Genomic DNA, 13,251 nt, shown 5'->3' with positions numbered 1-13,251 from the left:
TTAGGCAGCTGTACTGAAAAAAGATGTGACCCACATGTGGGATTGAACAGATGATTTCTCGTCCTGCCAGACGGGGGGGGGGGGGGGGGGGGGGGGATTCCCATGTTCAGAGAACCCATCTCAGGCTACAAGCCCCCATTTATTTCACCTGTGTCATCAGTGCAGTCCTATCAAAACAATCTTTCAGGTCTCAAAAGTCTCACAATCTTTCCTGAAGCAAATAAAGAAGCACATTGTGGAGTAAGCTTCGTTTCAAGTAAACAGTGGCATTTCTAGTGCAATGTGGATCCACTTAGAGTACCGCCCACATTTGAGAAGTGTCTCTACGGTACAGAGCTGTCATGGGCCTAAAAGGTTAAATCAAGGCATAACAAAGGCTTCAGTATTTTCTGAATAAATAAACCCATTTTTAGTTTGTTTTAAATGAAAACAACAACAACTGTCAGTTTCATTTAGATGTGTTAAAATCCATAAAGAGAAAACGAAACTTGCATTCTGTTACTCATCTTGTTGTTAGCATTCATTCAGAAGGTGTTGACCAATAAAAAATACAAACGGCATTTAATGAAAAGTCAGTCATTTGTTTTGTGCATACGGCAGATGTCCATACGGATCAACATGGATCTGGCTATGTGACATGGTGGTCACGATTATACATTTTATGGTAGGGCAAAACAGTATTTAGCAGCCACTGAGTGTGCAAGTTGTTCCACCTAAAAGCTGGGCTGTAAGTTCATCATAGGTGCACTTCACCTGTGAGAGATAATAAAAAAAAAAAATCAGGAAATCACATTGAATGATTCTTAAAGAACGTTTTTATATAATGAAGCAGGAAATAAGTAGCTTTCACAAACGAGCAAGAATCCTGTCCCTCAGACCCGCTACTTCCTCTTTGCGCTTCTATCCTCCCCTCGTTACCTGTTTTAATAGCACCTGTTTGTGTTCGTTATCTGTAATAAAAGACACCTGTCCACACCTTCAGTCAACCTCCACTATGCATCAGCGTTGCCACAGTTACTTTGAAATAGTAACTTGATTACTGATTCCTCTTTCCAAGAGTAACTTGGTTACTTTACTGATTACTTAATGTTGAAAATCACTAAGTACAGTGTGAGCAGTCAGGTTGCATCCAAGCACTGGGTCGTACAGTGTGAGAACACGACTCGTGAGCTTTGCTCTGAGGAATTTGTACGGAGCTGAATGCTGCGAGTGAAAAAGTGACAGTGTACGCCCGGCTTAAGGAGTCCAGGGACAAGTTTTTACACCTGCACACGACTGGGATGAGCCAATCTACAAAAGGCAAGCAGCTTGGTGAGAGGAGATCAACTGCTGGAGCATTTGTTAGAAAACGAAATATATACGAGATCACTGATGATTTCCTTCGACCTGGGGCTCCATGCACAATCTCACCTCATGGGTACAAATAATCTTGAGAATTGTGACGAAACAGCCCAGAACCACACGGGGGGGGGGGGGGGGGGGGGGTGTCATTGGCCTAAAGAGAGCTGGGACTACAGTCCTAAAGGTTACTATTATTAACGCACTACATCATGGATTCAAATCCTGCAGCAGAGCTCAAAAGGTCCCCCTGCTTAAGCCAGCACATGTCCAGGCCCATCTAAAGTTTGCCAGAGACCAGCTGAAGATCCAGAGGAGGACTGGGAGAACACTGTGTGGTAAAGTGAGACCAAAACAGAACTTTGTTGTGTAAATGCCACTTGCCATGTTTGGAGGGGAGAGGATTCTGAGTGTGCATCCCATACACACTGGGAAACATGGGGATGGAAACATGCTTTGGGGCTGAATGGGGCCATGTATCATGAGATTTTGGGCAGAAACCTCTTTCCATCTGCGAGAGCTTTGAAGATGATGCGTGGCTGGATCTTCCAGCATGACAATGATCCCAAACACAGCGCACCAGCAACAAAACTGTAGCTTCATAAAAAGCAGTTCAACGTTCTGGAGTGCCTAGCCAGTCTCCAGAGCGTCAACAGTCCAATAGAAAATCTGTGGAGGGAGTTGAAAGTCTGTAGAGCCCAGCGACAGCCCCAAACAATCACAAAATGGGCCAAAATACCAGTGCACTCAAATTTTGAGGAGGACCTACAGAAATTAAGGTGAACCTTTATTCAGCAGCCAACACTTCTTTTTTTAAACTTTATACAAATAAACTCTTTCAAAATCATACAGTGCGATTCCCCAACTGTTTTTGCATTCTGTCTCACAGTTTAAGTGTACCTATGAAAATTACCAACCTTGCTCATCTTTGTAAGGGAGACAACGTGCACATTCAGTGACTGCTCAAAAGTAGACACTGTATATGTGTCAGTACAAATCCTCACAATGGGTTGGCTATACAGTAATTCATCTGGGAGGGAAACTTAAATGTTGACAACTGACAAAGCTACAAATGCATACATTGTTAACTAACTAATAATTTTACTGACAGCAAAGAAAGTGTGTTCAATATTGTTTTTGTCCTAATGGTAAATAAGAAGACACCAATGGCTGCAAAGCCCTGCCAAGTCTTAATGACCAAAGCTAATTATCTGCCCGATCCTTTTAGCTGTTGGCACTTTAGGCAGGTAAAAAATAAATAAATAAATAAACAAGTCCATCAGCACTGGCATGACAAAGACCTGGCACAGCAGCTGAAAGTAACCTCTTGGCCAACTAAGCCAGAACAGATCACAACACTATTTCCCAATGAGCCAAAAATAAAATAAAAATTAAAAAAAAAAAAAAAAAAAAAAAAAACTGAACGCCTTTTGCACTGAACTCAGACCACTATCTCACTGGGCTGTGACGCATGAGTCACGATGCCTCACTCCAATGCTGCTGGAACTTTAAACCATGTTGAAAAACTAACTTAAGTTCTAGTTGCAGCCCTTTTAGCCTGTGGCTTTGTCTATTTTTCCAACCTATAAAGATAAAACTACAAAAATCTACTTGTTTATGATGTCCTGGGGAAAAAAGTCCCGATATGAATTTTTCATGCCAAGATGAGGTAAGGGTGAATTTAAATCCAAAGACTCACGCTGTAAACAGCAACTCCAGGCTGTGTGGGGAAGATCCGGTCGTCCAGAGAGGGCTGAACACGAGGAATTCTGATGAAAGTGTGTTAAAGAGCATTCAAAGCAGCTGGTGACTGAAATGAGTTGGATGTTAGACAAGATAACTCAGATTTGATTGAGACAAATGTTAATTTAACAAACACTTAATTCTAATCACTACAACTTCATTCAGCAACAGTCACTTTTGTTATATTTGATAAACACACTGGCGGATTGTGTTGATGCAACTTCATTTTGCAGCTGCATGTTTTCATAAACTGTGTTAATCTTCTTTACATCCAGCAGGGCTTTCCCTAAAACCCTGTGGCTTGCATGGTTAATGTGATGGATCTCCCCCAATCAATCCACGCTAAGCGCCCGATCCGTTCTGAGTACACCATGTACCATCACCATTCTGCAAGAGGTAAAAGGAAAATCTGAACTGGATTCCTGGGCTGCATCTGCCAGAGTAGGGAATCAGACAACTGTTCATCCTTGTGTAGAAAGAATCATTGTTTTATTCTCTTTCTGCAAGCTGAAAAACACATAACTGATTCAACCACTCATGCGTGGTTGCTTAAGATTTTATTAACGCCAAGGTGACAATCTGAAGAGAACTTATGAAACATGAAAGACCGAGTCGTTAGGAAGATATCCGTCAGACAGGAAAAAAGAGGTAACACGTAAATATTCAAACAGCAGAGGAAAGTCCTGTGATTAGTAACCTGCTCAGGCAGTCGTCTGCGACACTCAGCTGATCACATGGTTTATGGGAAACCGAACGTCTGGCTTTCTTCCTTATACCCCCCCCCCCCCCCCCCCCGCCAGCTCTTTTCCCTCACTCCAGTCATCTCCCTTGGCCCCATGCCAGCACTGCTACTTGTAGCCTTTGGAGGGGGTGTGGGAATAGACTACAGACTCATTTTTTATAAAGGCAACAGGCTAAAATGCAGAAGTACAGCAGGAAGCATTTTCCATTTCACTGCTGGAGGACTTAGAGAATGATGCATGCCCCCACCACATGCTCACACATGCAGAAATCCACTAGAATAAGGGTTTTATTTACTCCTCAGAGGTGTGGTGGTCTAGATGGAAATTAGCACCTAAAACTGGGGTCAAAACCCCAACTTTGGGTGCTAATCTCTATATTTATATGATGAAAGGTGACCTAAAAAACAGTAACAAGACAGAAATGGGCCTAGGAGCTTAACCCTCTCAGGCTCAAAATAAGTTTTGATAAAAGGACTAACAACTAAGTCCTTCAGGGGTACTTCTGAGTTTAAAAATGCTCATGAAATACGTATGTGGAGAAACCAGGTAGGTAGGTTTTAACGTTGCAAATCTGCAACGCCTGCCTCCAGAGGGTTAATGACAAACAAAAGCAGGGGCACTCCCACCTGTACATCAGAGGTTGATGAGCATTAAAGGCAGATGCAAAAACAAAAAGGTAAGATGAGTATAAAGTGCTAGCTTCATTTTTTTCCCCAACAGCAACAAAATTGTAAGGGCTAGATCTTTAGATGGCTCAAAGCCAGCATGCAGATTTCTGTTTTCTCTAAAGGGAGAACACCTGCAGTCACGCAGAATGAAGTTATGCAACAAACTTTGAGAGCAGCTTTAAGGGCATTGCTTGTGTCGTCTGTTTAGCTCCAGCAGTCTCCCGTGTGAAGTTTTAGGAGGAACTGTATTCCTCAGAAAACCCATTTATGAAACACATACAAAAGTGCGTTTTACCAGAGAACTGACTGCAGGCCCACTCATTCTAACAACTGTGTCACTTTCATGTTTGCATCAAATGTCCTCTTTGAGATCACACAGATATTTTGGCTTCTTATTCATCAGGTATAACTATGTTTAGAAACACGCTATAATTGCTCTCTTCAGTTTGTTTGATGTGTCATATTCCTACTGAATCTAGTTTTCCTAGCATAAAAACTGACATTGTTAACCTGGAAACAATTGTAATGCCTCATCTATTAGCTTCAGCTTTCAACACCCAAGATGTTTTTACAAAGATGTATAAAAAAAAGAGTAATGGATTTGAAACGATGGTTTTCACAGATTTGAGTCTCTGTTATTATTTTAACGCTAAATACAAACATACTAAAAACCATTAACTCATATTCATACTATACACCACCTTGCAAAAGTATTTATACCCCGAGAACTAATTCGTGGTTTTCAAATTTTACACAACTACAAAACCAAAAAATGTGGTGTGCATTTGTCTTGAAACCCCTGTATAAAATCCAATGCAATCAATTGCCTTCACAAGTCCCCTAACTGAATAATGGAATTCACCTGTGTGTAATTTAGTCTCATTATAAATACCCCCTTTATTGAAGGCTTTAATGATTGGAGAAAATTATTGAACTGCCTCATGAAGACTACGGACCCCCCCAAACACATCAGGGGTAAAGTTGTGTGCAAGTTTAAATCAGGGTTAGGTTATAAAAAAATATCACAAGCTTTGAACATCAAGGAACACTGTTCACCCATCATCCAAATTGTAAAAATATGCTACAACTGGAAATCTACAAAGTCCAACCAAGCTGAGAGCGCTGGTCAGAGAAGCTCCCAAGAGGCCCATGGTCACTTTGGAGGAGCTGCAGAAATCTTTCGTGGGACAACTGAAAATCATGAACTCCACAAATCTGGCTTTTATGGAAGAGAGGCAAGAAAAAGGCCATTGTTAAAAGAAAGACAAAAAAAGTCCCTTTTGCAGTTTTCCAGGAGTCCTGCCGGAGAAAAAACTGCTAACAAGTGGAGGAAGGTATTCTGGTCAGATGAGACCAAAGTTGAACTTCTGGGCCTAAACGTAAAGAAAGTAACACTGCCCATCACCCTGAACACACTATCACATGGTAGGGTAGCTGATGGAAGATGGGTGGAGCTAAATGTGGGGTAATCTTGAGAGAAAACTTGTTGGGAGACTTCAAAGGACTTAGGACTGGGAACGAGATTCACATTCCAGCAAGACAATGACCCTAAATATAAAGCAACATCTACAATGGAATGGTTTGGGTTACAATTTATATGTGCTAGAATAGCCCAGTCAAAGTCCAGACCTAAATCCTAGAGAATCTGAGGCAAGACTTGAAATTGCAATTCACTGACACTCTCCGCCCAATTAGGGTGAGATGGAGCCATTTTGCATTGAAGAATGGGGAGAAATGTGAGTCTCTAGACGTGCAAAGCTGGTAAAGACAACCCCAGAAAGACTTGCATGTGTAATTACAGCAAAAGGTGGCTTTAGCATTGACGTGGGGGGATGAATACAAATAAAGGGCACTTTTTAGATTAGAAAAAAATTTGCTTAAAAAATTTACATTATGAAAACTTTTTCAGTTTAATTCCACTTCACAACTAGGTGATACTTTGTATTGGTCTATCACCGGCAGTGTCAATGTGAAAGTCCGTGAATAATGGAAAGTGCTTTGAGTGCCTAGAAAAGCACTATAAAAATCTAATCCATTATCATCATCACAACCATCACCACCACCACCACGGAAAATCTCATTAAAGCAGGGGAGTCAAACTCAAATTCACACGGGGCCGAAATGAAACTCTGGGACGAAGTCGCGAGCCAAACTTATTTCCTCAAATATTTTTTGAAAAAGTGACGGCAAATTTGCACATTTTCTTTATGAACATATATGCAATTTTGAACCTTGTAATTTGGAAACAAACTTATTTTTGCATTAACACTGAATGTGGAATAACCACATGAGCAAGTCAATGTTAAATAAAACGCATCAGTGGTATTCATTACTTGTGGTATATTCAGCATTTTTAAAATCTATTCAGGATTTATGTTTTCTTGTTGTTTGATTTTTCTTATTTTTTATTCTCCTTTTTTTCTCCTGTAATACGCGTCATCGCTGCTGTGACGTCTAGCTTTCCCCACTGAGGAACAATAAAGGGATTTTCTATTCTACTCCTCTATCTGCAGCCTTTCCCGTTCCTGTTTACTGTAGGTTAAATCTTTTCTCACGGGCCAACAACAAAATAAAAATATCATTTTACCTTAAATGAAAATGCAATATCTCACCTGTTAACTTTCATGTTTTGGAGCAGAAAAAGAGCATAAAACCAACATGTTTAAAGCTCAGTTTGCTCCACTGGTTTACTGTGATGCTCACCTGTTCCAGCCAGATACCTGCATCATGGGGCTGACCTGAGCTGAGGAGGAGACTCCTGTTGTTTTGTTCATCTTCATCATAATAATGACAACATTAGATGACAACAGGTGCTCACACAGGTTTGTGCTGCTGAACATGTCTGAGCAGCTTGACCACGTTGTTGTGTGTCGGGGAGGAAAAATAACAACTACAGCAGCCACAGAGTCATGCTGATTTGAGCGTGTCGCTCGCTGCTCGCTGGAGTTATATCAGCTCTGTCTGGAAGTTAGTTGGAAAACTTTCTCTTTCAGTTGTGAACACATTACTGAGCGGTTAAAATCTCTGTTTCAGGGCTTCAACGTCAGAAAATAGCTGAGTAAACTCGGCGCTGAGTGAGAAGAGTGTTTAGTTTGTCAGAGACAGCGGAGCTGCAGACACCGGCAGTGGACACTGGAAAAAACACAAAAGAGGGGGCGGCTCGGCTCCGCGCTAACGCCGCAATGCATCATGGGAGTGGTAGTCTTTGCAGTAAAATCGGCCAGCGGGTCAGTTTTAATATATTTTTGATTATATTTATCTCACAGGCCACATAAAAATGCTCCAGATGTGGCCCGCGGGCCTCGTGTCTGACAAATGTGCATTAAACCTTCAGGTTTGTGATTGAAAGGTGTCAAAATGTAAAATTTCAAGGGGTATGAATACTTTTGTAAGGCACTGTAAACTGATTAGGCAGTGCAGAATCCACAAGATCCAACTTGTGGTGAAACATTTCAGTCAAGCTTTCCATGTGGCTGGCCAAGCAACCAAGAGAGTTCTGGTGTTTTACAGAATAGCTTCACAGGTACTAAGCACAACCACAAAAGTGGCTGTCCAATTTAGGCAAATAGTTTGATTACATCTCCTCATCTGCTGCTGTGGATGATGACGATGGCCCTTTTCCACCAGTACCCATGTAGCGTGGATCGATTCTGTTTGGCTTTTCACCAGCAATTGGTTTCGGGGTGCCGCCCATTTTTCAGCATCTGCTTTGAAGCAAAAATGTAACATTGGTGCTAGAGGGTGGAGTCACTGGTTACTTCAGAATTGTCCACCTTGCTTCCCGCAGTCTTGCTTTCTTTATTTCCTAAGTCTCAAAAAAAGCCAGGACTAAGCAGAATGTTCTACGTTACCACATCCTCCACTGTGTTGCGTACAGAGCACATAGTAATAATTTTCTAACTCTGAGGGCCACTCCGCCATGACAAGCGTACTTATTGTGGCCATTTCTCACTTCAAACGGAAACTACCTGAACCATGTAGAGTTGAGCTGCACCAAGTGGTGGAAAAGGGTTAATGTACAGCTTTAAATCGGCTGCTATGGATTTACTGGTGTTTTCAGCAACTCAAGCTCAAAGGACATCTAACCATGGTGACCACGTGCTTCCAACAAAACCAATACAAAAACAAATGGTTGATATTTAAATAGCTGTTATCTATTGCAAAGGATAAAACATTTTAGCCAAGGAATCTAGACCATCCGTTTTAGCACGTGCCATTGGAACTTCTGCAGCCCTGGCCAGGTGCCAGCCCAATCACAACACTCTGTCAGTTTGGTTTGCGTCTTCTTCACGATGTACAGCAGACTGTCCCGTTCACTGATATCCGCAGCGGTCCAATCTCAGCACTCTATTAGTTTGGTGGGCACTCTGTTGGTAGGCGGGATGTTACTGTGACCAACTGAAAAAGCAAAGATGTTGATGACTTGTTTGAAACAGCGATGGCATCAACAATGGACTATTTAGACTTTATCTTCTCTTCAAGTGCAGATATAGGTACTTAGAATATAGAGATTTGGAAAAAGGATGAAAAGGATTAAATCTTCATTGAGAAAGTATGGCGGACTGCCCCGTTAACTGGCATCTGTAGCGGTGAGTCCATCACATCGTTTGTTATCCAATAGCATGCAAAGACAGTTTGAAAGACAACAGTAGATCCCGCCCCATGACAGAGTAGTCAATGGGCCACATCCAGACTATATATTCACATGTATAGGATGGCTTGCCAGGCTAGCAACATTTGACTATCTTGAGGAGATCATGAAGTACCTTCAACTACTCTTCCTTACCCCCTGACCCCACAGCGACAAGTAAGCCTTCTTTAAGAAGGCAAAGCTGCTGCAGCTCATGCATCATTATTAGCTTATTGTAAAGCCACTTAAGTGCTGAGTTTGTGGGATAGAGAGAAAGGAAGAGACAGGAGGAAACTTGGCTTTACAAGCTGCAGGGGCCTAATCAGGATGATATAGCTCAATGTACTGTAATCTGTTATTATGGAATCAATAAAGAAGTTACACTGTCAAGTCAACATGAACTGAAGGAATCCTATAAAGTATTACAGAAAGTTAGACAAAAAAGGGGTAAAAATGAGAGGTGAACATAGTCCCTGCTCTTATATGGTTGGAGGACGGGTCTTTGGTAAATCAAGCTGTGTTTTCTTTTGGAAGATTTCAGACACACAGTCTCTTTACTGCGGAAAAAATGTTCAATCTTATAAATGTAGCCTAGATTTCACACACACTTAATGGAAAATGATGTCTTGTTTGAATAAACCAGAGTACCTTCAAATCTCAGTGCAGAGGGTTATAAGTGAAGGTACAGGAAGTGTGTGGAGACAGCCCAGATGGTGTAGATACCCCCCTTCTCCCTGCAGGCTAGCTGGCCACTCACTCACAAACACACACACACACACACACACACACACACACACACACACACACACACACACACACACACACACACACACACACACACACACACACACACACACACACACACACACACACACGTGTGTGAAGTGAAGTTTAAAGCTCTCCCTGCCTGCCTGCTGTTGCGGAGACTGCTCTTTCACGACTGTATGAACAAAAGATGGTGGGTTGGTAAATTTGACCCTAACAAATCAGATCTTAAGCTGTAATGGTTCTGGATGCCTCGAGTACTCACCATCTAAGTTTTCTAACTTTAGGAAAATTAGATTTTATATTTCTGCAATTATGAATATATAAAAAGTCAAATACTTCATCAATATTATACCCTGATTTAGTACATCCAAAATGAATTATAATCATATAAGAGATAAAAGTTTAGTTTCACCAACTGAAACAGACTTTATACATTTATGGAAGTTCTTAAAAGGTCTTATTTTGATATAGCGCCTTCTAGAGTCCTGGAACCCAAGGCGCTCAACACAATCAATCATTCACACACACATTGCCCAAGGACCTAACGACGGCGACACTTAACTCCTGTGCTGCCGTTGCCCCAGACACTAAATAAGGCAAGTACTTTCTAACTACAGCATCTAAATCCTATAAACAAGCAGCACTTTTTTCTTTGGACTCTAGTTTCCTGATATTCTGACATCTTTTCTCTGATTGGCTAACCACAACATGACTACCGCTGACTGCTTCGCAACGCTGACGTTTTATCTCCACTAATAACTCAAGCCTGAAGGAGTTCTGCTGTGTGGTGGAGTTGCTAATGCTAATGGTTAGTTCCTTTTAGCCCAGATGTTCTCAGCTGTTTCCTGGACGCTAAACCAACAACAGCCTTCCCCGTCGTGAGCCAAGATGGGCGAGTCTGTGAATGTTAAGTTAAAGTCTCATTAGTCATCACACACGGGTGAAATTCATCTCCACATGTGACCCAACCCCGTGAGGAGCGGTGAGCTGCAGCAGTGGCTGTGCTCGGGGACTATCCAACACCTTAAAGCCGAGTGTCAAGCAGGGAGGTGTTAAGTCCCGTTGTTAAAGTCTTTGGTATGACCCAACTGGGATTTGAACCCCGATCTCCCGGTCCCAGGGTGGACAGCGTGACGTAGATCTGTCAGGATTTCCCAATCCTAGAGCTTCACCGTCTGTTTTCCATCAGAAGCTAATGCAGGAGATAGGTGTAGGAGACTATTTTCATGTTCAGCCTGTGTGAAAAACTCAGAGACCCGTTAGAATCAGATATAATAATTAAACAAAAATGGTTTTTCAGTGTTTCACATCTTTAAGAGCATCAGAGTGTGGGTGGAATACCTCAAAACGCTCACTGCTTATTTTCTACTAAATATCACAAAAGTTTAAGAAGAATATGGTGCAAATGAAATGCTAGGTGAAATATTACTCAGGATGTCTTCCTCAACAGGCCACTCCCTCCCTGGATGCACAGCTGGCTCATCTCAACTCAGCTTTTTATTTAGAACAGCCCACAGTTAGTACGATCACCTGCTCATGCAAAGGGCACACACCTGAGTTAAAATTCAGCTGGTTCTATGCATCAGGAGGCATGCATGCCAAGCTCAGAGGTAACTTTTTTGCTCCATATTGGAACAGGTCATTTGCACATTAACCCAACACTGAAACTCCTCAAAACTAGTTAATTTGTGTGAGAAAGAGGTGGAAACTGCTGCAAAGGGATGAATGTACTAAACCACAAACATGAAACTAGCTGGGCCTGCAGAAGAGTGAGGTGAGCTATAGGGGGATGGAAGGAAATTAGGTGTTGGGGGGGGGCAGAGACAAGCTGGGTGACCTGGGCCTTTGTTGGCAGATGGTGGGAAGCACCACCTTGGCCTCTCACTCTGAATGCCAAGCAGCAGAGCTTTTGTCTGGCAAGAGCAGCAGCAGACGCATGCGCTGGGTGTTTCTCTGACAACCAGCAGCAGACAAACTGTGCACACAACACGTCTTACAGGCATCTAAAACCCCCTGTGCATCCGAGGCCTTCACTCACACACACACACACACACACACACACACACACACACACACACACACACACACACACACACACACACACACACACACACACACACACACACACACACACCAACATTCTCCGGGTAGGAATTCCAATACGCCAGCAGTCCAGACCAGACGCAAAGCAACGTGTTCTGACACTCCTGACCTCAGAGGCCAGAGGAGTGTGAAAGGTCAGACAAGTAGCAGCACTCAGTGGGTCCATTTCCTAGACACACAAATACTAATTCAGTTACGTCTTCAATAAAACCAGACGCAAGGGAAATGGAGTAACTTGTGCAACATTCACAAAAACACCCTGGGACAAATAGGAGGGTTTATTTTACTAACTTAAAGGGGTCAGAGAACAACTTATTTTTACAACTGGAAACTGTTCTTTGAGCTTCTATTTGGCTGATTAACTTTGTTGTGTCTCACAATGGCCCAGGAGCCGTGATAAATACACACACACACACACGCACGCACACACACAATAAAGCCCAACAACAGGAAGAGTGGCTTGCCCCACCCACTCAGCCAGCACATGAATATTAAATGAGCTGTGCGTTTGATTGGTTTACCCTGACGGCTGAAGCCAAAAACTCCTGCGTACAGCATCTGGATAACTCAACAGGCAAGCCATGGATATCTGGCATTCATTCAAAGTTTGTCTCAGTACATCCTGGGATGTTACGTGTGTCCAATGAGGATGTTAACAGTAGCGGTGGCTAGCATTAGCACTAGCTCAAGCTAGTGTTGTTCTGCAGTTAGCATTGCCATTACTAATGTGTTCACAATGCATAAATGTTGTAAAACAGCAATCCGTCACGCTGTCACACTGTACGTCCCAGTTCTTGGGTGAAACCAGACTGCTCACGCTGTAAGTCCAGTAGCAACACGTTGGACCTGAAAATGTGCTAAAAATTAGAGCTGAGGAAAATAATCAAATAAATGATGCATCGGGATGCGGACATAAACGATTCTGCATCGTAGAAGAGTACGCCATAATCGATTATAGTGGAATGTAGTTTTGTTTTTTTAAAGGTGGCACCAGAGCGGCATCCAAATCTGTCAGAGTGAGCGTCCTCCACATTTACCAAGTGGTTCTGCCTTAATGTGGTACTGCAGGGCTGAGCGCTGGAGCTGTAACCTGAGACCGAACCGGAACCGAATCAGCCCGACCGGATCTGTTGGATTTGGACCGTGAATTATGTTAATTGAGTGGGATGTCACACGGCGCGCTCCGCTCGCTCGCACAGCAACGAAGAGAGAGAGGGGATCGGAGGACGCTCCTCCAAATCGATGCTCCAAATACGCA

General features: G+C 42.6%; 1 protein-coding gene across 12 annotated transcripts in view; it reads right to left on the bottom strand.

Annotated features, from left to right (window-relative positions):
- Nucleotides 1-13,251, bottom strand: part of eif4g3a (eukaryotic translation initiation factor 4 gamma, 3a) — a 54,699-nt gene that overhangs the window by 33,663 nt on the left and 7,785 nt on the right. For all 12 annotated transcript variants that reach the window (XM_015958375.3, XM_015958381.3, XM_015958376.3 and 9 more), the window contains exon 2: nt 3,038-3,107. In XM_015958375.3, the coding sequence (XP_015813861.3) occupies nt 3,038-3,107 (70 nt within the window). The remainder of the gene's footprint in view (nt 1-3,037; nt 3,108-13,251) is intronic.

Source organism: Nothobranchius furzeri, chromosome 3 (assembly GCF_043380555.1).
Source record: "Nothobranchius furzeri strain GRZ-AD chromosome 3, NfurGRZ-RIMD1, whole genome shotgun sequence".
NCBI classification, from domain to species: Eukaryota; Metazoa; Chordata; class Actinopteri; order Cyprinodontiformes; family Nothobranchiidae; genus Nothobranchius; species Nothobranchius furzeri.
Note: the sequence above shows the minus strand (reverse complement) of the source record. Positions and strands in the feature narration are given on the sequence as shown.